The sequence below is a fragment of the Scyliorhinus torazame genome, chromosome 5 (assembly GCF_047496885.1).
Source record: "Scyliorhinus torazame isolate Kashiwa2021f chromosome 5, sScyTor2.1, whole genome shotgun sequence".
Lineage (NCBI taxonomy): Eukaryota > Metazoa > Chordata > Chondrichthyes > Carcharhiniformes > Scyliorhinidae > Scyliorhinus > Scyliorhinus torazame.
In genome coordinates this window covers 90,013,632-90,038,195 of record NC_092711.1, presented here as the reverse complement: position 1 = coordinate 90,038,195, position 24,564 = coordinate 90,013,632, and the positions used below count along the sequence as shown (strand labels likewise).

The window sequence follows — 24,564 nt, the reverse complement described above, 5'->3', positions numbered from 1 at the left end:
AGGGAGGAGGGAGTGTGTGGGATGGGGATTTACAGCTTTTGAGGGAAAAATGTACCAGATAAACTAGAATTGTCTCTTCAGAATTTAATATAGCATTTACAGTGCAGAAGGTGGCCATTCGGCCCATCAAGTCTGCACCGGCACTTACACAGAGCTTCCTACTGAAGCCCACGTATCTACCCTATCCCAGTAACCCCACTTAACATTTCTTGGACACTAAGGGCAATTTATCATGGCCAATCCACCTAACCCACACATCTTTGGACTGTGGGAGGAAACCGGAGCACCCAGAGGAAACCCATGCAGACACAGGGAGAACGTGCAAGCTCTGCACAGACAGTGACCCAGTGGGGAATCAAACCTGGGACCCTGTAGCTGTGAAGCAACTGTGCTACCGTGCTGCCCGTTCTATCCTTGACTGGCAGTGATGGCTTTTGTAAACTCCTTTTACAGGGGGTTAGAATTGGAGAGTTTGCACACAACAAACTCAACCCAACAGAAAGGTTTGTTTCTTTGCAATTTCTATCCTGCATTGACAGTGATGACTTTTGTAAAATGAGAGATTGCAGCTCTCAGGAAAGATTAAATGGAGTGGGGCATTTTTTCTATCAAAAACAACAAATTAAGCAGTGACCTGATAGAAATTTTTTCAATTATCAGTAGTTTAGAGAGGGGCGATGTGAGAGAGTCCAAAACCAGGGACCATCAATACACAACAAGTCATAAATACAAGATAGTTACGAATAAATCCAAGGGGACAATACGGACAAAATTATTTATCACAGGTTCAGAATGTGCAACTCATTACCATGGAAAGGAGTTGAGGAAAATGCTGAGATGTTTTCAAAAGGAAACGGGACAAGCACATGAGAGAAAATGGAATCGAAAATCAGCTGAAAGGCTGAGATTTGATAGGTGTGACAGATGTGTGCAGAGTATGGACAGCAGCAGAATCTGTGACAGAATGGCCTGTTTGTGTCTTACATATTCACAATAATTCAACGTAACCTCCTTTTACAGAATAATACAGGTGCAAACATCATGTTGAGATCTGACAGAGTCACTTGATTCATCAGGACCGGCCTTTCAACGTGGAAGGAGAAATGTTTGTCTGTTTTGTCTTTCGGGAAAAAATTTAAAAATCACTGATTGGAAAAGCACCAAGATACAGACATCTAAGTAATTTTCCACAGTTAGCTGGAACTGAGTTTCAACCAATCACACAGCATGAAAAAAAATGTCAGCATTTACATGAGGGAGACACCGGACTCGGGCTTCAACTGATGATCCAACTTGGAGAGACATAAGAACATTCGCACCAAAGGAATCAAGAAGCAGCAATTGGACATTTAGCCATTTAATAACATCACGGCTGATCAGATAGTGACCCCAAATCTGCATCCCACCTGCACCTGATAACTTGTCGATAACCATGGAGAAACCGTGGAAATGTGGGGACTGTGGGATGGGATTCAATTACCCATCTGAATTGGAAACTCATCGACGTATTCACACTGGGGAAAGGCCATTCACCTGCTCCGTGTGTCGGAAGGGATTCACTCAGTTATCACACCTCATCACACACCAGCATGTTCACAGTGACCAGAGACCGTTTAAATGTGCAGATTGTGAGAAGAGCTTTAAAAGCAGAAGTAATTTACTGACACACAAACGCACTCACACTGGGGAATGGCTGTTCACCTGCTCCGTGTGTGGGAAGGGATTTAATGCTTTATCATACCTCCGGACTCACCATCAGGTCCACTCTGATCAGAGACCGTTTAAATGTTCTGACTGTGAGAAGAACTTTAAAAGCAGAAAGGATTTACTGAGACATCGACATATTCACACTGGGGAGAGGCCGTTCACCTGCTCCATGTGTGGGAAGGGATTCACTCTGTCATCACACCTCCTGGCACACCAACTTGTTCATACTGACCAGAGACCGTTTAAATGTGCTGACTGTGAAAAGAGCTTTAAAAGCAGAAAGGATTTATTGACACATCAACGCACTCACACTGGGGAGAGGCCATTCACCTGTTCCATGTGTGGGAAGGGATTTAATGCTTTATCAAACCTCCGGTATCACCATCAGGTCCACTCTGACCAGAGACCGTTTAAATGTGCTGACTGTCAGAAGAGCTTTAAAAGCAGAAAGGATTTACTGATACATCAACGCACTCACACTGGGGAAAGGCCGTTCACCTGCTCCATGTGTGAGAAGAGATTCACATGTTCATCCAACCTTCTGATCCACCAGCGAGTTCACACTGGACAGAGACCGTACACTTGTACTGTGTGTAACGGGAAATTCACTCAGTCATCCCATCTTATTAGACACCAAGTTGTTCACACTGATCAGAGACCTTTTAAATGTTCCGACTGTGAAAAGAGATTTAAAAGTAAACCGAATCTGCTGAAACACCAGCGAGTTCACACGGAAACAGAATCATAGAATTTACAGTGCAGAAGGAGGGCATTCGGCCCATCGAGTGCACCGGCCCTTGGAAAGAGCACCTTACTTAAGCCCATACCTCCAACCTAACCCATAACCCCACCTAACCTTTTTGGACACTAAGGGCAATTTAGCATGGCCAATCCACCTAATCTACACATTTTTGGCCTGTGGGAGGAAACCGGAGCACCTGGAGGAAACCCACGCAGACACGGGGAGAATGTGCAAACTCCGCATAGACAGTGAACCAAGCCGGGAATCAATCCTGGGACCCTGGAGCTGTTAAGCAACAGTGCTAATGACTGCTACCGTGTGGCCCAAACATGGGAGCGATACTGGGCAGAGGCTTTTTAACAGCTCCGTGCGTGGGAGGAGATTCGCTCAGTCAAACAACCTGCTCAGACATCAGCAAGTTCACAGACAAGAGCAGGGTTTGAATTCAGCTGTTGTTGCTGCTGTTAGTCACATCGAGGATTGAATGATGCCTGGACGTCTGTTCCAGTGGGGCTCCACAGTTTCCGGTATATATCAATGATTTAGACTTAAATGTATGCACCACGATTATACAAAATGTTCTCATGTGTTTTAGACAATGAGGGAGAAAGCCATCGACTGGGTCAGATGGACAGAAAAATGGTAAATGGAAATTTAGATAATGAGAGGTTAGGAACACACTTCAGTTAACTCCTGATAAAAATACGGTCACTTCAGGATAATGGAAAAAACTGATTGGTGGGGAATCTACAAATAATCCTTTTTTAAAAAATAAATTCAGAATACCCAATTAATATTATTATGTTTTCCAATTAAGGGGCAATTTAGCCTGGCCAATCCACCTAACCTGCACATCTTTGATGTGGGGGTGAAACCCATGCAGACATGGGGAGAATGTGCAAACTCCACACAGACAGTGACCCAGGGGCAGGATTCCAACCTGGGTCCTCAGCACTGTAGTCCCACTGCTAACCACTGCTCCACGTGCTGCCCTAGCTACAAATAATTCTAATAACTTTATTGAGCAGTTCTCAAATGGAAAGACACTTGACCACATTATAACTAAGGATCTGCAATAAATGTTTGATCTAGCAAGTCATATTTAGGGCAAGATTATAAACCAAGGTCATTCATTTAAAGTGATTAGAAAAAGAAGCAATGCTGAGCAAGGCTAGGAGAGTGGGCAAAGAAGTGGCAGATGGAATACAATGTGGAAAAATGTGAGGTAATGGACTTTGGAAGGCGAAATGGAGGCATAGACTGTTTTCTAAATGGGAAAATGCTGAGGAAATCACAAGCACAAAGGGACTTGGGAGTCCTTGTTCAAGACTTTCTTCAGGTTAACGTGCAGGTGCACTGTAGCCTCACAGCGCCGAGGTCCCAGGTTCGATCCCGGCTCTGGGTCACTGTCCGTGTGGAGTTTGCACATTCTGCCCGTGTTTGCGTGGGTTTCGCCCCCACAACCCAAAAATGTGCAGGGTAGGTGGATTGGCCACGCTAAACTTCCCCTTAATTGGAAAAAATTAATTGGGTACTCCAAATTTTAATAAAAGTTTAATGTGCAGGTTCAGTCGGCAGTTAGGAAGGCAAATGCAATGTATTCAGGTCGAGTGAGCTAGAATACAAGAGCAGGGATGTACTTCTGAGGCTATATCACGCCCTGATCAGACCCCATTTGGAGTATTGAGAGCAGTTTTGGGCCCCGTATCTAAGGAAGGATGTGTTGGCCTTGGAAAGGGTCCAGAGGAGGTTTACAAGAATGATCCCTGGAATGAAGAGCTTGTTGTATGAGGAACGGTTGAGGACTCTGGGTCTGTACTCGTTGGAGTTTAGAACGATATGGGGGTATCTTATTAAAACCTACAGGATACTGCGAGGCCTGGGTAGAGTGGACATGGAGAAGATGTTTCCACTTGTAGGAAATTATTCCTTAAAATTCTCCAAAAACACTTTTGGCAGGAAAATCAGCAGGCATTGGAAAATAAACCGAAATCGCGGCAACATGTTCATTTTAACCAACCCTCCAGTGACCCCCCCCCTCCCTCCAATCCCGAGCAACCTGCACACCCTGATATCTATAGTGAACCCCTGCCCTACGGAATGGCAGCCCCACACCCCTGGCCGAAACACCACAAAATACTCACTCTTGTCTAGATCTAATTTGTACCCCGAGAAAGACCCAAACACTGAAGCAGCTCCTATATTCCCCCCCTTGACACACTCGGTTCCGACACATATAATAAGTCATCGGCATACAAGGGCACCCTGTGCTCTATTCACTCCCCCCGCACTATCCCTTTCCATACCCCCAAACCTCTTAACGCGATGGCCAATGGTGATTTGCCCGTACCAGCCTCCCCGAACAGGCGCCGGAATGTGGCGACTAGGGGCTTTTCACAGTAACTTCATTGAAGTCTACTTGTGACAATAAGCGATTTTCATTTCATTTCAATCGCAAGTGCAAACAGCAGGAGGGGACATAGGACATCCCTGCCTAGTCCCACAATGGAGAGAAACATCTCTCGAGCTGATGTTTTTTGTGCGGACACTGGCTCCGGCTCCTTCTACAGTAGCTTTACCCAGTCCACAAATCGTGGACCAATTCCAAACTGCTCCAGAACTGCTAACAAGTGCCCCCGTTCTACTCGGTCAAATGCTTTCTCGGCGTCCACTGCCACAACCACCTGTTTCCTTCCCCTCCACCAGTGCCCTAACCACGTTGAATACCCTCTTAACTTTTGAAAAGAGCTGCTTCCCTCTCACAAACCCCGTCTGATCTTCACCTATCACCTTCAGGAGGCACTCCTCCTGCCTACCTGCCAGTACCTTCGCTAATACCTTTGCGTTCACGTTTAAAAGTGATATGGGCCTAAACAACCCACATTCCATCGGATCCTTATCGTTTTTAAGCAACAGGGAAACCGATGCCTGCCCCAAGGTTTGTGGTAACATCCCCTTCCCTCTCGCCACCTCAAATATCTCCATCATCAGGGGTGCCAACTTAACCTGCATACACACCAGCGAGTTCACACTGGGGAGAAGCCATTCACCTGCTCTTAGTGTGGGAAGGGATTACATAGAAACATAGAAAATAGGAGCAGGAAGAGACCATTTGGCCCTTCGCGCCTGCTCCGCCATTCATTATGATCATGGCTTATCATCCAACTCAGTAGCCTAATCCCGCTTTCCCCTCCATATCCTTTGATTCCCTTCGCTCTAAGTGCCATATCTAACTGTTTCCTGATTCCTGAAAACATACAATGTATTGGCCTCAACTATTTTCTGTGGTAACAAATTCCACAGGCTCACCACTCTCTGATGAAGAAATTACTCATCTCTGCCTAAATGGTCTACCCCGTATCCTCAGACTGCGACCTCTGGTTCTGTACACTCCCACCATCGGGAAAATCTTTCCTGCAGCTACCCTGTCAAGTCCTGTTAGAATATTATAGGTTTCTATGAGGTCCCCCCCGTTATTCTGAACTCCAGCGAATACAATCCTAACTGAGTCAATCTCTCATACGTCAGTCCCACCAACCCAGGAATCAGTCTGGTAAACCTTCGCTGCACTCCCTCTAGAGCAAGAACATCCTTCTTCAAGATAAGGAGATCAAAACTGCATACAATATTCAAGGTATGGCCTCGCCAAGGCCCTGTATAATGACAGCAAGATAATCCGCTCGCAATGAAGGCTCACACATCATTTGCCTTCTTTACCGCCTGCTGTAGCTGCACGCTTTCCTTCAGTGACTGGGTACCAACATACCCAGGACTCGTTGCACATTGCCCTCTCCTAATTTATGACAATTCAGATAATAGCCTGCCTTCTCGTTTTGCTACAAAACTGGATAACCTCACATTTCTCCAAATTATACTGTATCTGCCATTCACTTTCCCACTCACTCAACTTGTGCAAATCACACTGAAGGATCTCTGCAACCTCCTCACAGCTCAAGCAACTTGTGTCATCTGCAAATTTGGAGATATTGCATATTGTTCCCTCATCTAAATCGTAAGGTGACGCAGTGGGTAGCACTGCGGTCCCACAGAGCTGAGGACCAGTGTTCAATCCTGGCCCCAGGTCACTGTCCGTGTGGAGACACGTTCTCCAAGTGTCTGCATGGGTGTCACCCCCATAACTCAAAGATGTTTACCTCTATTTGCGTGATTCACTCGGTTATGCCGTCTGCAATCACACCAGGGAGTTCATACTGGGGAGAGGCCGTTCACCTGCTCTCAATGTGCGAAGGGATTTTGTAATTCATCGCACTTCCTGAGACACCAGCAAGTTCACGACTGATTAGAACATAGAACATAGAAAAATACAGCACCGAACAGGCCCTTCGGCCCACGATGTTGTGCCGAACCTGTGTCCTAGATTAATCCTAGATTATCATTGAATTTACAGTGCAGAAGGAGGCCACTCGGCCTATTGAGTCTGCACCGGCTCTTGGAAAGAGCCCGCACCCAAGGTCAACACCTCCACCCAACACTAAGGGCGATTTTGGACACTAAGGGTAATTTATCATGGCCAATCCACCTAACCTGCACATCTTTGGACTGTGGGAGGAAACCGGAGCACCCGGAGGAAACCCACGCACACACGGGGAGGATGTGCAGACTCACACAGACAGTGACCCAAGCCGGAATTGAACCTGGGACCCTGGAGCTGTGAAGCAATTGTGCTATCCACAATGCTACCGTGCTGCCCTTAAGAACAAAAAAAATCTACACTATCATTTTACCGTAATCCATGTACCTATCCAATAGCTGCTTGAAGGTCCCTAATGTTTCCGACTCAACTACTTCCACAGGCAGTGCATTCCATGCCCCCACTACTCTCTGGGTAAAGAACCTACCTCTGACATCCCTCCTATTTTTCCACCATTCATCTTAAATTATGTCCCTTTGTAATGGTTTGTTCCACCCGGGGAAAAAGTCTCTGACTCTACTCTATCTATTCCCCTGATCATCTTATAAACCTCTATCAAGTCGCCCCTCATCCTTCTCCATTCTAATGAGAAACGCCCTGGCACCCTCAACCTTTCCTCGTAAGACCTACTCTCCATTCCAGGCAACATCCTGGTAAATCTCCTTTGCACCTTTTCCAAAGCTTCCACATCCTTCCTAAAAGGAGGCAACCAGAACTGTACACCGTACTCCAAATGTGGCCTTATCAAAGTTTTGTACAGCTGCATCATCACCTCACGGCTCTTAAATTCAATCCCTCTGTTAATGAACGCCAGCACCCCATAGGCCTTCTTCACAGCTCTATCCACTTGAGTGGCAACTTTCAAAGATGTATGAACATCGACCCCAAGATCTCTCTGCTCCTCCACATTGCCAAGAACTCTACCGTTAACCCTGTATTCCGCATTCATATTTGTCCTTCCAAAATCACACTTTTCAGGGTTAAACTTCACCTGCCACTTCTCAGCACAGCTCTGCATCCTATCTATGTCTTTTGCAGCCGACAACAGCCCTCCTCACTATCCACAACTCCACCAATCTTCGTATCGTCTGCAAATTTACTGACCCACCCTTCAACTCCCTCGTCCAAGTCATTAATGAAAATCACAAACAGCAGAGGACCCAGAACTGATCCCTGCGGTACGCCACTGGTAACTGGGATCCAGGCTGAATATTTGCCATCCGCCACCACTCTCTGACTTCTATCGGTTAGCCAGTTCGTTGTCCAACTGGCCAAATTTCCCACTATCCCATGCTTCCTTACTTTCTGCAGAAGCCTACCATAGGGAACCTTATCAAATGCCTTACTAAAATCCATGTACACTACACCCACTGCTTTACCTTCATCCATATGCTTGGTCACCTCCTCAAAGAATTCAATAAGACTTGTAAGGCAAGACCCCTCACAAATCCGTGCTGACGATCCCTAATCAAGAAGTGTCTTTCCAGATGCTCAGAAATCCTGTTCTTCAGTACCCTTTCCATTACTTTGCCTACCACCGAAGTAAGACTAACTGGCCTGTAATTCCCAGGGTTATCCCTAGTCCCTTTTTTGAACAGGGGCACGACATTCGCCACTCTCCAATCCCCTGGTACCACCCCTGTTGACAGTGAGGACGAAAAGATCATTGCCAACGGCTCTGCAATTTCATCTCTTGCTTCCCATAGAATCCTTGGATATATCCCGTCAGGCCCCCCAGGGGGACTTGTCTATCCTCAAGTTTTTCAAAATGCCCAACACATCTTCCTTCCTAACAAGTATTTCCTCGAGCTTACCAGTCTGTTTCACACTGTCCTCTCCAACAAAATGGCCCCTCTCATTTGTAAATACAGAAGAAAAGTACTTGTTCGAGACCTCTCCTATCTCTTCAGATTCAATACACAATCTCCCGCTACTGTCCTTGATCGGACATACCCTCGCTCTAGTCATTCTCATATTTCTCACATATGCGTATAAGGCCTTGGGTTTTTCCTTGATCCGACCCGCCAAAGATTGTTCATGCCCTCTTAGCTCTCCTAATCCCTTTCTTCAGTTCCCTCCTGGCTATCTTGTATCCCTCCAACGCCCTGTCTGATTACAGGAATTGGATTCTGCTGTTATTGTTTCTGTTCTCAATTACATCCAGGACTGCATTTGTTCATTCTGTTGGTCAATGGGGATGGTCAGAGAGTTTCTTTCTGCTGAACTGGCTGGTCTCATGGCTTCGTTTCCAGTGGTCTGATTCACTCTGAGCCTTCTTGCGAATATCTGGTTTCACATTTCACAAGGATCAAAGAGTGAAAAGGTGTTTGGAGGTTAGAAGATGTTTCATTACCATTTCTGTTTGGAAACCCCCAAAATCATGCCACATTGCCATGAAGATGGGCTGTGGTGCTTACATGGTTCTTTTGTTTAATTTATCTTGGTGCTTCTCACAGAAGAAAATTATTAGGGTATGAGGGGCAAGTTGTCTGAGGTGCACTGGGAAACTACATTAAATAGTATGGTGTGAGACAGAAATATCATTAATAATTATGGAATTATTACAGATTTATACGGGGATCGGTTAGCTCAGTTGGCTGGTTCGTGCTGAGTGACACAAACGGCACAGGTTAAATTCCCATACCGGCTGAGGGTAGCCATGGTCTGTGTCAGTATTTATGCTCCACATGATCCTCCACCCACCCCTCTATAATTCTCTCTCTCTCTCTCTCTCTCTCTCTCTCTCTCTCTCCCCCCCCACCCCCCCCCCCCCCCCCCCCACCCATCAGCATCTCCTTCTGTTCCTTTCTCCCTCATGTATGTATCTAGCTTCACATTCAATGCATTCATGCTGTTCATCTCAACCACTCGCTGTGGGAGTGAGTTCCACATTCTCACCACTCGCTGGGTAAGGCGGTGTCTATTGAAATTCCTATTGGATTATTGAATCCCTTCATAATCTGAAAGACTTCCATCAGGTCACCCATCAGTCTTCTCTTTTCCAGAGAAAAGCAGCCCCAGCCTTTCCTGAGTGTTAAATGCTCTCAGTTCTGTATATTATGAATCTTTGTTGCACCTTATCCAGTGCCTCTATTTCCTTTTTCTAAATGGAGATCATCAATGTTGACAGAGCTCCTAGTGTAGTCGAACCATCATTTTAAACAAGTTGAACATTTCCTCCGTACTTTTCAATTCTATCCCTCTGGAATGGAACCCTATATATGGGCCTCACACTTTAGGAAAGATGTGAAGTTCTTAGAGACAGTGTCGAGAACATTTACGAGAATGGCACCAGAGATGAGGGACTCCAGTGAGTTGGAGTGACTGGAGCAGCTGAATTTCTCTCCTGAGATCACAGCATCTGGAGGGTGGGGAATGGGGCCATTCAGCCCTTTGGGACCCTGTCGGCTCCCTGTGGAGGAAGCCAGTCTGTCCATTGCCCCGTTCGTTCCCTAAATCCCTGTGGGTTTATTTCTCTCAGTGCCTGTCCAATTTCCTATTGAAATCCTTCCCTCATTTCTGCATCTCCTACCCTCATAGGCAGTAGGTTCCAGGTTGTTCCCACTCCCTTTACATGTACACAAGGCTCCTGGAGCACAGAGGAGTCAATTTGGCCCATTTCTCCTGTGCCAGCTCTTTGGACAGCGACCCATTTAATCCCAGAGTTCAACTGTTTTGTTTTCTTTTTCAGAATGTACCAAATTCCCTTTTGGAAGTTACGGTCCAATGAAATTCTGGCACCGTTTATAGACAGTGCATTCCAAATCACAACAACCCGCTGTGTTTTACAACTAATAATTATGCATATGGTGTATCTGGAGGTTCACAGAGTATTCAAAATGGTGTCAATGACGTGGTTATTGCACAAAATTAAGACTTTATCAATAGTTGGTGAGGACACCAAGTGTAATATATCCTTGTTTGCAGACAATTAGAACAAAAGTACATTTCTATAAAACCTCTCACTACCACTGGACCTCCTAAAGTGTTTTAAAGCCAATGGAGTACTTTTGAAATATATTCACTGTTGTAATGTAGGAAACTAACCACGTACTTGTGTAATCACATTTAGTTTTGAAATTGTTATTTTCATTATTAATTTTTTTTTTTAAAGAGTACCCAATTGATTTTTTCACATTAAGGAACAATTTAGCGTGGCCAATCCACCTACCCTGCACATCTTTGGGTTGTGGGGGTGAAACCAACAAAACCACGGGAAGAATGTGCAAACTCCACATGGCAGTGACCCAAGGTCGGGATCGAACCTAGAACATCTGCGCCATGAGGCAGCAGTGCTAACCATTGCGCAGCTTTGCTGCCCGTAAATTGTTATTTTCATTGTGTATTCACTGGTCTTAGTAATAAGGTCAAGGAAGCCCTTTTATACCTCTAACATATGCCTTTCTGCAGCCATTTCACCTTCTGTACCTTTTCTATATTAACTATGTATTGATTTCATCGCAAAAAACAACAATTAAATTGAAGTTTATTCAGTAGTGAACATTGATTATGATTCGTGAATTGGTGTATTAGGTAATTATATTGCAAAGACTAGATCTTTATTTTAAAAAATAACACGATCAACCAAAATGTTTCCAGAAACTGCAGAGCTATCAGAATTTGTTTGAAAAAATTAATTACTCTATAATTTTGAGAAGTTACGAGGTGTGGTGATAAGCCTGTATATAATATTACATGTACTCAGCAGTGTGACCTCCCACCAGTAGTTGGCGTCGGGCATCAGTCAGGTGACATCCGGCTACCAGCAGAAGGTTGTCAGGCATACACGAGGCCAGTCGCACATCAGGGTAGTTCCAAGAGAGTCTAATGTAACTCTGTGATAACTTAGTCTGTATAGCATTCTGATCGTTACCTTACCACGTGTACATCAATAAATCATCGTTCTGGCTAATTCACCAGCAGTTCTGTAGAATCATTGCAAGACAAGATCACAGAACACAACACGAGACATCATATTCTGCCAAGAATATGTGGGCTAGGCATTGGAGTAATGGTATTGTTACTGGGTGAATAATCCAGAGACTCTGGTTAATGCTCTAGGGTTCTGGGATCGAATCTGCCTATGACAGATGCTGAAATTGATTAAAAGTCTCAAATTAAAAGTCTAATGATAACACTCTTGATTGTTGTGAAAACTCATCTGGTTCACTAATATCCTTCAAGAAATCTGCTCTCCTTATGTGGCCTGGCCTACACATGACTCCAGATCCACAGCAATGTTGTGGTTGATTTGTAAGTGCCCTCTGAAATAGCCTCACAAGACACGCAGTTCAAGGGCAATTGGAATGAGCAGTAAATGCTGGCCCAGCCAGTGACGCCCACCTCCCATGAATTAATAATTTTTAAGAAGACTCATTGTTCAATTTGAAGACGAGTAACAAACTGTCTCTTTGATTGGTTTGATTTATTGTCACGTGTACCGAGGTAAAGTGAAAAGTATTGTTCTGCGTACAGTCCAGACAGATCGTTCCATACATGAAAAAACAAAGTGCGGATCTTGGCAGTTTGTTCAGTTCACAAAAGAATTTAACGGCTTTGTAGACGTAGATTAATATTTTAATCACTGTACAAAACATATCTACTTGTAATGTATGCTCATGTAGACAGACACAAACGATACTGTAACTTAATTCGAGGAAATGACAGAGATTTAACTGAACCACATTTTTGAAAAATTCGGCCTTTAATGATAAGACAGGAAAAGCCACTCAGGGAGATGAGGAAATCCAGGCTCAGTGCGGATTTGCTGTCACCCCTCCTTTCTTATACATGAACGGTATTTAGGCTGCAGAATGTTTCACAGCAAAACACAGGGGGGTCAAATATATGCAACACATAATTTTCAATTCTCTTCCATTTAACGATATTTGACTTTGTTTAAAAGCTGCCTGGGGTCAATCTTAACAAAGATTCATGGGATTTCTTTTACCCAGTGACGCACTTTCTTTTCTTGGTCAGTAATGTGTTCAATTCAATGGTGTATATTTCAGAGTTATTTAGGGTGAAGACTCGAGAGCTATTCAATTCAAAATGAAGTCATATAACAAATAAATATCTGAGGTTCAACATTGAATAATGAAACAAATATTGAGTAAAATTGGGGGAACGTTTCTGTAGGAACATAAGAATGATGCATTAATGATTGAACAGAGAGCATTATTCCATTAGATATTTACTGAACAAATGCTGAAGTTCAATATCAGTTTTATATCTTACGGTCTTACAAGTTGAGACATCTGTTTTAAAGAAACAGTTGTCTTCATGTAATCAGTGACACGGCCTCTCAGCTGAACCATTAGAACATAGAACATACAGTGCAGAAGGAGGCCATTCGACCCATCGAGGCTGCACCGACCCAGTTAAGCCCTCACTTCCACCCTATCCCATAACCCAATAACCCCTCCTAACCTTTGTGGACATTAAGGGCAATTTATCATGGCCAATCCACCTAACCTGCACATCTTTGGACTGTGGGAGGAATCCGGAGCACCGGGAGCAAACCCACGCACACACGGGGAAAACGTGCATACTCCGCACAGATAGTGACCCAGCAGGGAATCGAACCTGGGACTCTGGTGCTGTGAAGCCACAGTGCTAGCCACATGTGCTGCCCATTGAAAGCTGCAGCAAGACTGTGCAGTTGAACGTTGCACAGGTCCATTGGGTCCTGTGCAGCCAGCTCTGTAGAGTAGGGGTTATCACAATCACCTAACACGTGAAAGATCCCCGGTTTGAAACTGGCAGAAGCATTAAATGCTTCTCATTTAGTCTGAGGAAAACTTTCCACAACATCCGTTTGTCCCTGAATATTACCTGAATCTCGTATGTGAGAGGAATAGGAGATTTAGTCTCACATCAGCCACAAAAGTTGCTTCAGCAAAGTCTGAAGTGCTGCATTTTCAAGAAGCAGTGAGATGATAGATTTTCCTGCTTTGACACAGTTCCAATATTAGCAGTTTGTTCAACTACAACAGAATTTAATGTCTTTACAGATGCAGATGAACATAATAACTGTCTCTATCATGTCTAATTGTAACAAATGCAACTTACTGCGGATGCTTCAATCGGAAACAAAAACAGAAAATACTGGACAATCTCAGCAGGTCTGATGGCAGCTGACGTTTTGAGTCTGGATGACTCTTTGTCAAAGCTGGAGAACTGCAAATCGGGTCAGATTTAGACTATTGTGGGTGGACAGTGGATGGGGCGGGAGGGCAGGGGGTTCATGGAGATGTGGGGCTGGATAGAGCGCCAGCGATAGGTGGAGAATGACTAACATGACTTGGACAGAAAGAAAAAGGGAATGTAAATGGGGGTAATAACGGCGAAGAACAGTGCTGATAGTGGCACGTTAAGAGATTAGGATCTTAACGTCAGAATAAAAGTAAGCAGTGAGTGAAAGGAAGACTAGGAACAGGGGGCAGATTGTCGAAGGGGGGACAATGGTGGGGGAAAAACAGATCGATGGAAGAAATGAAAATAAGTTGCCAGAAATAAACATGTGGGGAAGGTAGAGGAGAGTAATAAGTGACATGGCCTCTCAGCCCAACCATCAGAAGCTGCAGCAAGACCCTGCAGTTGAACATAGCACAGGTCCATTGGCTGCTCCGCTGCTGCCTGTTTCTGTAGTGTAGTGTTATCATGTTCGTCTAACTCGTGAAAGGTCCTCTGTTCAAAACTGGGCAGGAACATTGAATACTTCTCGCTTAGTTTGAGGAAGTTTGGATAACGTGTTTGTTTCTGCATGTCATCTGAATCCCATATATTAGATATATATTTGGCCTCCTCGGCGTAAAACATCATTCAGAGATGTCGGAGGTAGTGAATATTGAAGAAGCAAAGATCAGAAAAAGATGATCCCATTTTGACACAGTTCGGATATTCTCAGTTTGTTCAGTCCACTAGAGAATTTAATGGATTTATGGATGTAGATTAACATTTTTAATCACCATCTGAAACATATCTAATAATGTGTACTCATACAGACAGAGACAAATGATACTCTAACTGAATTAGAGGAAATAGAGATTTAACTAAAACACCTTTTTGAAAATCGGGCTTTGTGGTAGAGAAACAGGAAAAGCCACTCAGGGAAATGAGGAAATCCAGGCTCAGTGTGGATTTGCTGTCACCCCTCCTTTCATGAACATGAACGGGATTTAGGCTGCGGAATGTTTCATACCCAGAACAAAGAGGGTCAAATATCATAAACTTATCATTCTTTAATCTCCTACCTGTGAAGATATTTGATTGTGTTTAAAAACTGACGTGGCCAATCTCAAATGAACTCAACAGAACTTATATTACCCAGTGACTCGATTTATTTTCTTTGTCAGTCATGTTTGCAATTCAAGGTTGTATATTTCAGAGAGTCTCAATTTCAGATGAGGACATAAATATCAAATAATATCAAGTTTTGAGTAATGGAACAAATACTGAGTAAAATTGTTTGATGTTTTTGAAAGAACATAAGAATGAGAGGAAATATTTGCTGGACGGACATTTCTACATTTCATAATTCATTTGAAATCTAATAAAGTAAACTACTTCAGCAAAGTGATCTCGAGAGGGCTTTGCTAAGCTTCACAAATCCCTCTCTAATAGACAGACTCTGTAAACAGGATGTAGATGAAATGTAATTAGATTCTGTTATCAACTCAGAAATAATAACAAGATGCTTTAGCAGAAAAATCCACTTTTGTAAATGCAATATGAAACCAATTGCATGATTACATAATGTTTATATCGTAAATGTTATTGGTATTACTGAGACTTGGTTGAGGGAAGGGCAAGACTGGCAACTAAATATCCCAGGGTATAGATGCTTCAGGAGGGATCGAGAGGGAGGTAAAAGGGGTGGAGTTGCATTACTGGTCAGAGATGATATCACAGCTGTGATTAAGGAGGGCACGTTGGAGGATTCGAGCACTGAGGCAATATGGGTAGAGCTAAGAAATAGGAAGGGTGCAGTAACATTGTTGGGACTTTACTACAGGCCTCCCAAAAGCGAGCGTGAAGTAGAGGTACAAATATGTAGTCCGATTATAGAAAAATGTAGGAGCAATAGGGTGGTCGTGATGGGAGATTTTAACTTCCCCAACATTGAATGGGACTCATGTAGTGTTGGAGGCGTAGATGGAGCAGACTTTGTAAGGAGCATCCAGGAGAGTTTTTTAGAGCAGTATGTAAATAGTCCAACTCGGAAAGGGGCCATACTGGACCTGGTATTGGGGAATGATCCCGGACAGGTGGTTGAAGTTTCAGTCGGTGATTACTTTGGGATTAGCGATCACAATTCCGTAAGTTTTAGAATACTCATGGAGAAAGACGAGAGTGGTCCTAAAGGAAGAGTGCTAAATTGGGGAAAGGCCAAGTATAACAAAATTCGGCAGGAGCTAGGGAATGTGGATTGGGAGCAGCTGTTTAAGGGTAAATCCACATTTGAAATGTGGGAGTCTTATAAGGAAAGGTTGATTAGAGTGCAGGACAGACATGTCCCTGTGAAAATGAGGGATAGAAATGGCAAGATTAGGGAACCATGGATGATGGGTGGAATTGTGAGACTAGCGAAGATGAAAAAGGAAGCATACATAAGATCTAGGTGACTTAAAACTGATGAAGCTTTGGAGGAATATCGGGAAAGTAGGACAAATCTCAAACGCGCAATAAAGAGGGCTAAAAGGGATCATGAAATATCTTTGGCTAACAGGGTTAAGGAAAATCCCAAAGCCTTTTATTTGTATATAAGGAGCAAGAGGGTAACTAGAGAAAGGATTGGCCCACTCAAAGACAAAAGAGGGAATTTATGCGTGGAGTCAGAGGAAATGGGAGAGATTCTAAATGAGTACTTTGCATCGATATTTCCCAAGGAGAGGGACATGGCGGATGTTGAGGCTAGGGATGGATGTTTAAATACTCTAGATCAAGTCAGCATAAGGAAGGGGGAAGTTTGGGGTATTCTAAAAGGCATTAAGGCGGACAAGTCCCCAGGTCCAGATAGGATCTATCCCATGTTACTGAAGGAAGCGAGGGACGAAATAGCTGGGGCCTTAACAGATATCTCTGCAGCATCCTTGAGAATGGGTGATGTCCTGGAGGACTGGAGAATTGCTAATGTTGTCCCTTTGTTTAAGAAGGGTAGCAGGGATAATCCAGGGAATTATAGACCTGTGAGCTTGACGTCAGTGGTAGGCAAACTGTTGGAGAAAATACTGAGAGATAGGATCTGTTCACATTTGGAAGAAAATAGACTTTTCGGTGATAGGCAGCATGGTTTTGTGCAGGGAAGGTCATGTCTTACAAACCTAATAGAATTCTTTGAGGAAGTGACAAAGATAATTGATGAGGGAAGGGCTGTCGATGTCATATACATGGACTTCAGTAAAGCGTTTGATAAAGTTACCCATGGCAGGTTGATGGAAAAAGTGAAGTCGTATGGGAATCAGGGTGTACTAGCTAGGTGGATAAAGAACTGGCTGGGCAACAGGAGTCAGAGAGTAGTGGTGGAAGGGAGTGTCTCAAAATGGAGAAAGGTGACTAGTGGTGTTCCACAGGGATCCGTGCTCGGACCACTGTTGTTTGTGACATACATAAATTATCTGGACAAAGGTATAGTGGTCTGATTAGCAAGTTTGCAGATGATACTAAGATTGGTGGAGTTGCAGAAAGCAAGGAGGACTGTCAGAGAATACAGCAAAATATAGATAGATTGGAGAGTTGGGCAGAGAAATGGCAGATGGAGTTCAATCCAGGCAAATGTGAGGTGATGCATTTTGGAAGATCTAATTCAAGAGCGGACTATACGGTCAATGGAAGAGTCCTGGGGAAAATTGATGTACAGAGAGATCTGGGAGTTCAGATCCATTGTACCCTGAAGGTGGCAACACAGGTCGATAGAGTGGTCAAGAAGGCATACAGCATGCTTGCCTTCATCGGACGGGGTATTGAGTACAAGAGTCGGCAGGTCATGTTACAGTTGTATAGGACTTTGGTTAGGCCACATTTGGAATACTGCGTGCAGTTATGGTCGCCACATTACCAGAAGGGTGTGGATGTTTTAGAGAGGGTGCAGAGGAGGTTCACCAGGATGTTGTCTGGTATGGAGGGTGCTAGCTATGAAGAAAGGTTGAGTAGATTAGGATTGTTTTTGTTGGAAGATGGAGGTTGAGGGGGGACCTGATTGAGTCAATTACAAGGGGTCACGATTTCAAGGTGAGAGGGGGAAAGTTTAAGGGAGATTTGCGTGGAAAGTTTTTTACGCAGAGGGTGGTGGGTGCCTGGAATGCCTTGCCAGCGGAGGTGGTAGAGGCGGGCACGATAGTATCATTTAAGATGCATCTAGACAGCTTTATGAACGGGCGGGGAACAGAGGTAAGTAGATCCTTGGAAAATAGAAGACCGGTTAAGATAAAGGATCTGGATCGGCGCAGGCTGGGAGGGACGAAGGGCCTGTTCCTGTGCTGTAATTTTCTTTGTCTTTGTTGTTGTTTATAACCGACTCCATCTTCATGTCCAAATCTTCTGGTCATTGGACCAAGGGAACGTTCTCATTAAATCAAACTGAGCAAGAATTCTGCAGAAACTCCTTTTTCAAAAGCAAATTGGAAGAATAATTGGAATAGGTAAAACTTCAAGATCACAGAAAGAGAGGACATTGAGACTAATCGATTTGCTCTTTTTCAATCTATATTTTTATTCGACTTTTATCATTTTTACAGATAACACAACATATTGTCAAAACACCAGTACAATAGGCTCATTGCCAATCAGCTGTTTTTTTAGTGTACTGGTTAACACGTTCCCCTCACGCACCAAATGTCCCATATTATTATTATTCAAAACATTATTGATGTTACTCATCTAAATTTGCAGATAAGTTGTATCATTGTTATTTATTGTTCAATAATTAAACAAATGCATTACCTTACACCCGCCAAGTTCCAAATGATACCCTGCAAAATACTGTGATGGAGAATGGCAGGAATCACAGTCAAAGTTGACACGTGTTAGTTGTGAATGGTTTTCTAATATGCTGTGGCATTTTATGATTCTAATGTCAGATCAATTTCTCCGCCAATTGCCTAATTTTCAGTCAAATTGTACTCCCACAATAGAAGGTTCTTCAGTGCAATAAGGACGCACTGTTTACTATTCAGTGCACGAAGCGCTGTTCCCTGTTTCTGTAGTGTAGTGATTATCATGTTTGCTTAAAGGCCCTCGGTTTAAAACCGCACAGAAACATTATCAAACCCCATTCATTTCCGTGTGTGGAAAAGTTACATGATTGACATTTTCATTATTCATTTACACCCATCCTGAATTGCCCTTGAATTGGGTTGCTGAGTTGATTTGCCATGTGGAACTCCGGTCCACAGAGCTTCAGCCTGATTCTCTGCTTTACTAGTCTAGATGTGGAGATGCCGGCATTGGACTGGGGTGGGCACAGTAAGAAGTCTTACAACACCAGGTTAAAGTCCAACAGGTTTGTGTTGAATCACTAGCTTTCAGAGCGCAGCTCCTTCCTCGGGTGAATGAAGAGGTGGGTTCCGCAAACACATATATAGACAAATTCAATGATGCAAGATGATACTTTGAATGCGAGTCTTTGTAGGTAATTAAATGTTTACAGGCTCAGACGGTGCAACTGGAGAGAGGGATAATCACAGATTAAAGATATGTGAATTGTCTCAAGCGTGAACAGTTGGTAGGATTTCGCAAGCCCAGGCCAGATGGTGGGGGGGGTGAATGAATCCAAGATCCCGGTTGAGGCTGTACCCATGCGTGCGGAACTTGGCTATCAGTTTCTGCTTGGCGATACTGCATTGTCACATGTCCTGAAGGCTGCCTACCTGAGCCCACACATCCACCCTATCCCATAACCCAGTAACCCCACCTAACCTTGTTGGACACTGAGGCAATTTAGATTGGCCAATCCACCGAACCTGCACATCTTTGGACTCCTGTCTGTGCTATCACTAAGACTGCCCGTTACCACCTTCGTTACATTATCCAGCCTCTCTCCTGTGTTTGTGCGCCTGGGGCTGAAACCTCGGCCATGCCTTCGTCACCTCCCGATTCGACAATTCCATTACACACCTGGCTGCTCTCCCACATTCTACCTTTGTAAAAGTAAAGCCATCCAAAAGTCTGCTACACATGTCTTAATTCACAGCAAGTTCCTTTCCCCTATGATCCCTGTGCTCCGAACTTGCATTTGCTCCCAGTCAATTCTCAGCCTGTTTTCAAATCCCTCCATGGCCTCATCTCTCCCTGTGTCTTGTCATCTCCTCCAGCTCCACAACCCCCTGAGATATCAGTACAGTTCTGATCCTGGACTCTTGTACACCCCCGATTCTAATTACTCCGCCATGGTTTTAAGTTCCCTCGGCCCCAAGCACTGAATTCCCTCCCTAAACCTCCCCATCTCCACCTCCCCTTACCTCCTTTCAGGCTCTTTGTAAAACTCACCTCTTTGACCTCCTTTTGTGTCTGGGTGTCTCACTTTGTTTTATAATGTTCCTGTGAGGTTGACTGGGATGATTTATGATGTTAACGGTGTTATATAAGTAGAGGTTGTTGTTGACTGTAACCCTGACCTCCTGTTTTACATCCCATTGGTTTCACAACAAACTCTATCTCTGATGTTTTGCCCCCTGCGGGTTTGGAGCTGCTATTAAGACGGCGGCCGTTAACTCAGGCCTGTCACCGGGAGCAGGCCGCAGCTGTCCCGCCGCTCGATGCAAACCCGGGCCCGGAAACTTCTTATTGGGGTTTGAAGCCTCCACCGGGTTTCAGTGAAACCGCCCGGCCGAGTCCAGCATCGGCACTGCGCATGCTCCAGCTCACAATGCCCAGGGAGTGATTGACGGCAGCTCAGGACCAATAGGAAGAGAGGGGTGGGCCTGGAGGACCGAGTTGCTGCGGATCCTCCCACCAATCGGAGTGAATGAGGGCGGGGCTGAGCCCCGGTCACCACGTGAATTGGAGCATGCGCAGTGCCGATGACAACTCAGGATTCGCGCGGTTGGGTGGAAATCGTCCACTGATCAGATCCCGCTCGGTGAGTGATGAGGGAGGGATGGAGCCGGTTCATGGGTCGGGCGACTTCATAAACACTCCGTGTAGCCCGAAGCCCCGGAGACGAAGGTCGGATACAACAGTTGAACCGGCGAAAGCTGCTTGTACTTTACCCCGAGACAGGCGCGAGTGGCCTCCCATTCACTCTGATTGGTTGGAGGACCAACTGCTCTCGTTCGGTCCTCCAGCCCCGCCCCCTCTTCCTATTGGTCCGAACCCGCCGTCAATCAGTCCCCGGGCATTGTGAGCTCGAGCAAACCCTTCACAATCATTGTCAGCTCCCTGGTTTGCAGCTGCGGGGCTTCTCCCTCCCGGGAACAGGCCCAGGTTAACGGGCACCATCCTGCTTCAGACACTGGAGGATGGTTCACATCAGAGGATGGGGGAGGGGGACAAGAAATAAGAGCTTACACTTTGCACTCAAATCAATGAGGACTCTGATCTCTGGCAAGGAAGGAAACCCTGGCAGGTGGGCGGGGAGGATTCGCAAACACCCGCTGGAGGCTCCAAACCCCCAATAAGACCCATTGGTTTTATTGTCAGTCTGCAGACAGGAGCTGGAGAACTGAACCCAGGCAGAGGAGAGGGAGGGAGAAAACGGAGTGGAGGAAGAAAATGGTGCAGATGGGTTTGGATTTCAGCCCAGGGAGGAGGGAGAGTGTGTGGGACTGGGATTGACAGCTTTGGGGGAGCAAGAGAGGAAAAAAGTTCCAGAGAAACTAGAATTGCCTGTTCAGAATTTCTATCCTAGACTGACAGTGATGGCTTTTGTAACATGAGAGATTACAGCTCTCTGGAAAGATTAAATGGAGTGGGCCCTTTTTCTATCGACAACAACAAATTAAGCAGTGACCTATAAATCTTTTAAATTATCAGTAGTTTGGAGAGGGGCGATGTGAGAGAGTCCAAAACCAGGGACCATCAATAAACAACAAGTCATAAATACAAGATAGTTACGAATAAATCCAAGAGGGCAATACGGACAAATTTATTCATCAGAGGTTTAGAATGTGCAACACATTACCATGGAAATGAGCTGAGGAAAGTGCTGAGATGTTTTCAAAAGGAAACGGGACAAGCACATGAGAGAAAATGGAACCGAAAATCAGCTGAAAGGCTGAGATTTGATCGGTGTGACAGTCGGAGACGTGTGCCGAGTATTGATAGAATCTGTGAGAGAATGGACTGTTTGTGTCTTATATATTCACAGTAATTCAATGTAATTTCCTTTTACAGAATATTTGCAGATGCAAACATCATGTTGAGATCTGACAGTCACTTGATTCATCAGGACTGGCCTTTCAACGTGGAAGGAGAAATGTTTGTCTGTTTTGTCTTTCGGAAAAAATTTCAAAAATCACTGTGATTGGGAAAAGCACCGAGACACAGACATCTGAGTAATTTTCCACAGTTAGCTGGAACTGAGCTTTAACCAATCACACAGCATGAAATCAAATTGCAGCATTTACATCAAGGAGAAACCGTACTCTGGCTTCAACTGATGATCCAAGTTGGAGAGACATAAGGACATTCACACCATAGGAATCAAGAAGCAGCAATAGGACATTCAGCTCCGTGAGCCTGTTCCACCATTTAATAACATCACGGCTGATCTGATAGTGACGGCAAATCTGGATCCCACCTACACCTGATAACCTGTCAATAACCATGGAGAAACCGTGGAAATGTGGGGACTGTGGGATGGGATTCAATTACCCATCTGAATTGGAAACTCACCGACGTATTCACACTGGGGAAAGGCTGTTTACCTGCTCCGTGTGTCGGAAGGGATTTTCTAAATCATCCAATCTCATCGCACACCAGCATGTTCATACTGACCAGAGACCGTTTAAATGTGCTGACTGTGAGAAGAGCTTTAAAAGCAGAAATAATTTACTGTTGCACCAACGCACTCACTCTGGGGAGAGGCCATTCACCTGCTCCGTGTGTGGCAAGGGATTCACTCAGTCATCAATCCTCCTGAGACACCAACTTGTTCATACTGATCAGAGACCTTTTAAATGTGCTGACTGCGAGAAGAACTTTAAAAGCAGAAAGGATTTACTGTTACATCAACGCACTCACACTGGGGAGAGGCCATTCACCTGCTCTGTGTGTGGGAAGGGATTCACATGTTCATCCAACCTTCTGCAACACCAGCGAGTTCACACTGGGCAGAGACCGTACACTTGCCCCGTGTGTGACAAGAAATTCACTCAGTCATCCAACCTGACTAGGCACCAAGTTGTTCACACTGATCAGAGACCTTTTAAATGTTCCGACTAAAAAAAGATTTAAAAGTAAACCGAATCTGCTGAAACACCAGCGAGTTCACACTGAAACAGAATCATAGAATTTACAGTGCAGAAGGAGGGCATTCGGCCCATCGAGTGCACCAGCCCTTGGAAAGAGCACCCGACTTAAGCCCATACCTCCAACCTAACCCATAACCCTACCTCACCTTTTTGGAAACTTAAGGGCAATTTAGCATGGCAAATCCATATATCTTTGGACAGTGGGGGGAAACCGGAGCACCCGGAGGAAACCCACGCAGACACTGGGGCAACGCGCAGACAGTGACCCAAGCCGGGAATCAAACCTGGGAACCTGGAGCTGTGAAGCAACAGTGCGGACCACTGTGCTACCGTGTGGCCCACATGTGGGAGCGGTACTGGGGAGAGGCTGTTTAACCGCTCCGTGTGTGGGAGGAGATTCACTCAGTCAAACAACCTGCACAGACATCAGCAAGTTCACTGGGCAACAGCAGGGTTCGGATTCAGCTGTTGTTGCTGCTGTTAGTCACATTCAGGACTGAATGACGCCTGGACATCTGTTCCAGTGGGGCTCCACAGTTTTCCGGTATATATCAATGATTTAGACTGAAATGTATGCACCAGGATTATACAAAAGTTGCTGATGTGTTTTAGACGATGAGGGAGAAAGCCATGGACTGGGTCAGGTGGACAGAAAAATGGTGAATGGAAATTTAGATAACGAGGGGTTGGGAACACACTTCACTTAACTCCCTATAAAAATAAGGTTACTTCAGGATAATGGAAAAAACTGATTGGCGAGGACATGATGAATCTTTATTTGTTTTATTCTTTTTTGATATAAATTTAGAGTACCCAATTTATTTTTTCCAATTCAGGAACAGTTTAGCATGGCCAATCCACCTCGCCTGCGCATCTTTGGGTGTGGGGACGAAACGCACGCAAACACGGGGAGAATGTGCAAACTTCACACGGAGAGTGACCCAGAGCCGGGATCGAACCTGGGACTTCAACGGCGTGAGGCCGCAGTGCTAACTGCTGCGTTACTGTACGGCCCTATTTGTTTGAATCTTATGTTTATTTACTTAAGTCAGTTAATGATGAAATAACTAATGCACATCCAGTTCCATGTGGGAAAACCAGGGCACTTCCATTACGCTGGAAATGTCATCAGCTGGAGCAGCAGGAAGCAAAGGGGAATGACTGGAAGACTTTCCAGTGGATTTCTGGATTGTTCAGGACAAAATTCCATGCTTTGTGTGTTATATATGAATGATTTAGACTTTTTATTTAATAAACATTTTATTGAGGTA

At 44.7% G+C, this 24,564-nt stretch overlaps 2 protein-coding genes across 2 annotated transcripts in view; both read left to right on the top strand.

Moving 5' to 3' along the window:
• Nucleotides 1-24,564, top strand: part of LOC140418873 (uncharacterized) — a 98,177-nt gene that overhangs the window by 737 nt on the left and 72,876 nt on the right. The window lies entirely within an intron of this gene.
• Nucleotides 506-24,564, top strand: LOC140418875 (uncharacterized). The gene is made up of 2 exons (XM_072502520.1): nt 506-2,976; nt 22,215-24,564. Exon 1 carries the CDS (start codon nt 1,433-1,435, stop codon nt 2,453-2,455), a length of 1,023 nt encoding a protein of 340 aa, XP_072358621.1. The 5' UTR covers nt 506-1,432; the 3' UTR covers nt 2,456-2,976; nt 22,215-24,564.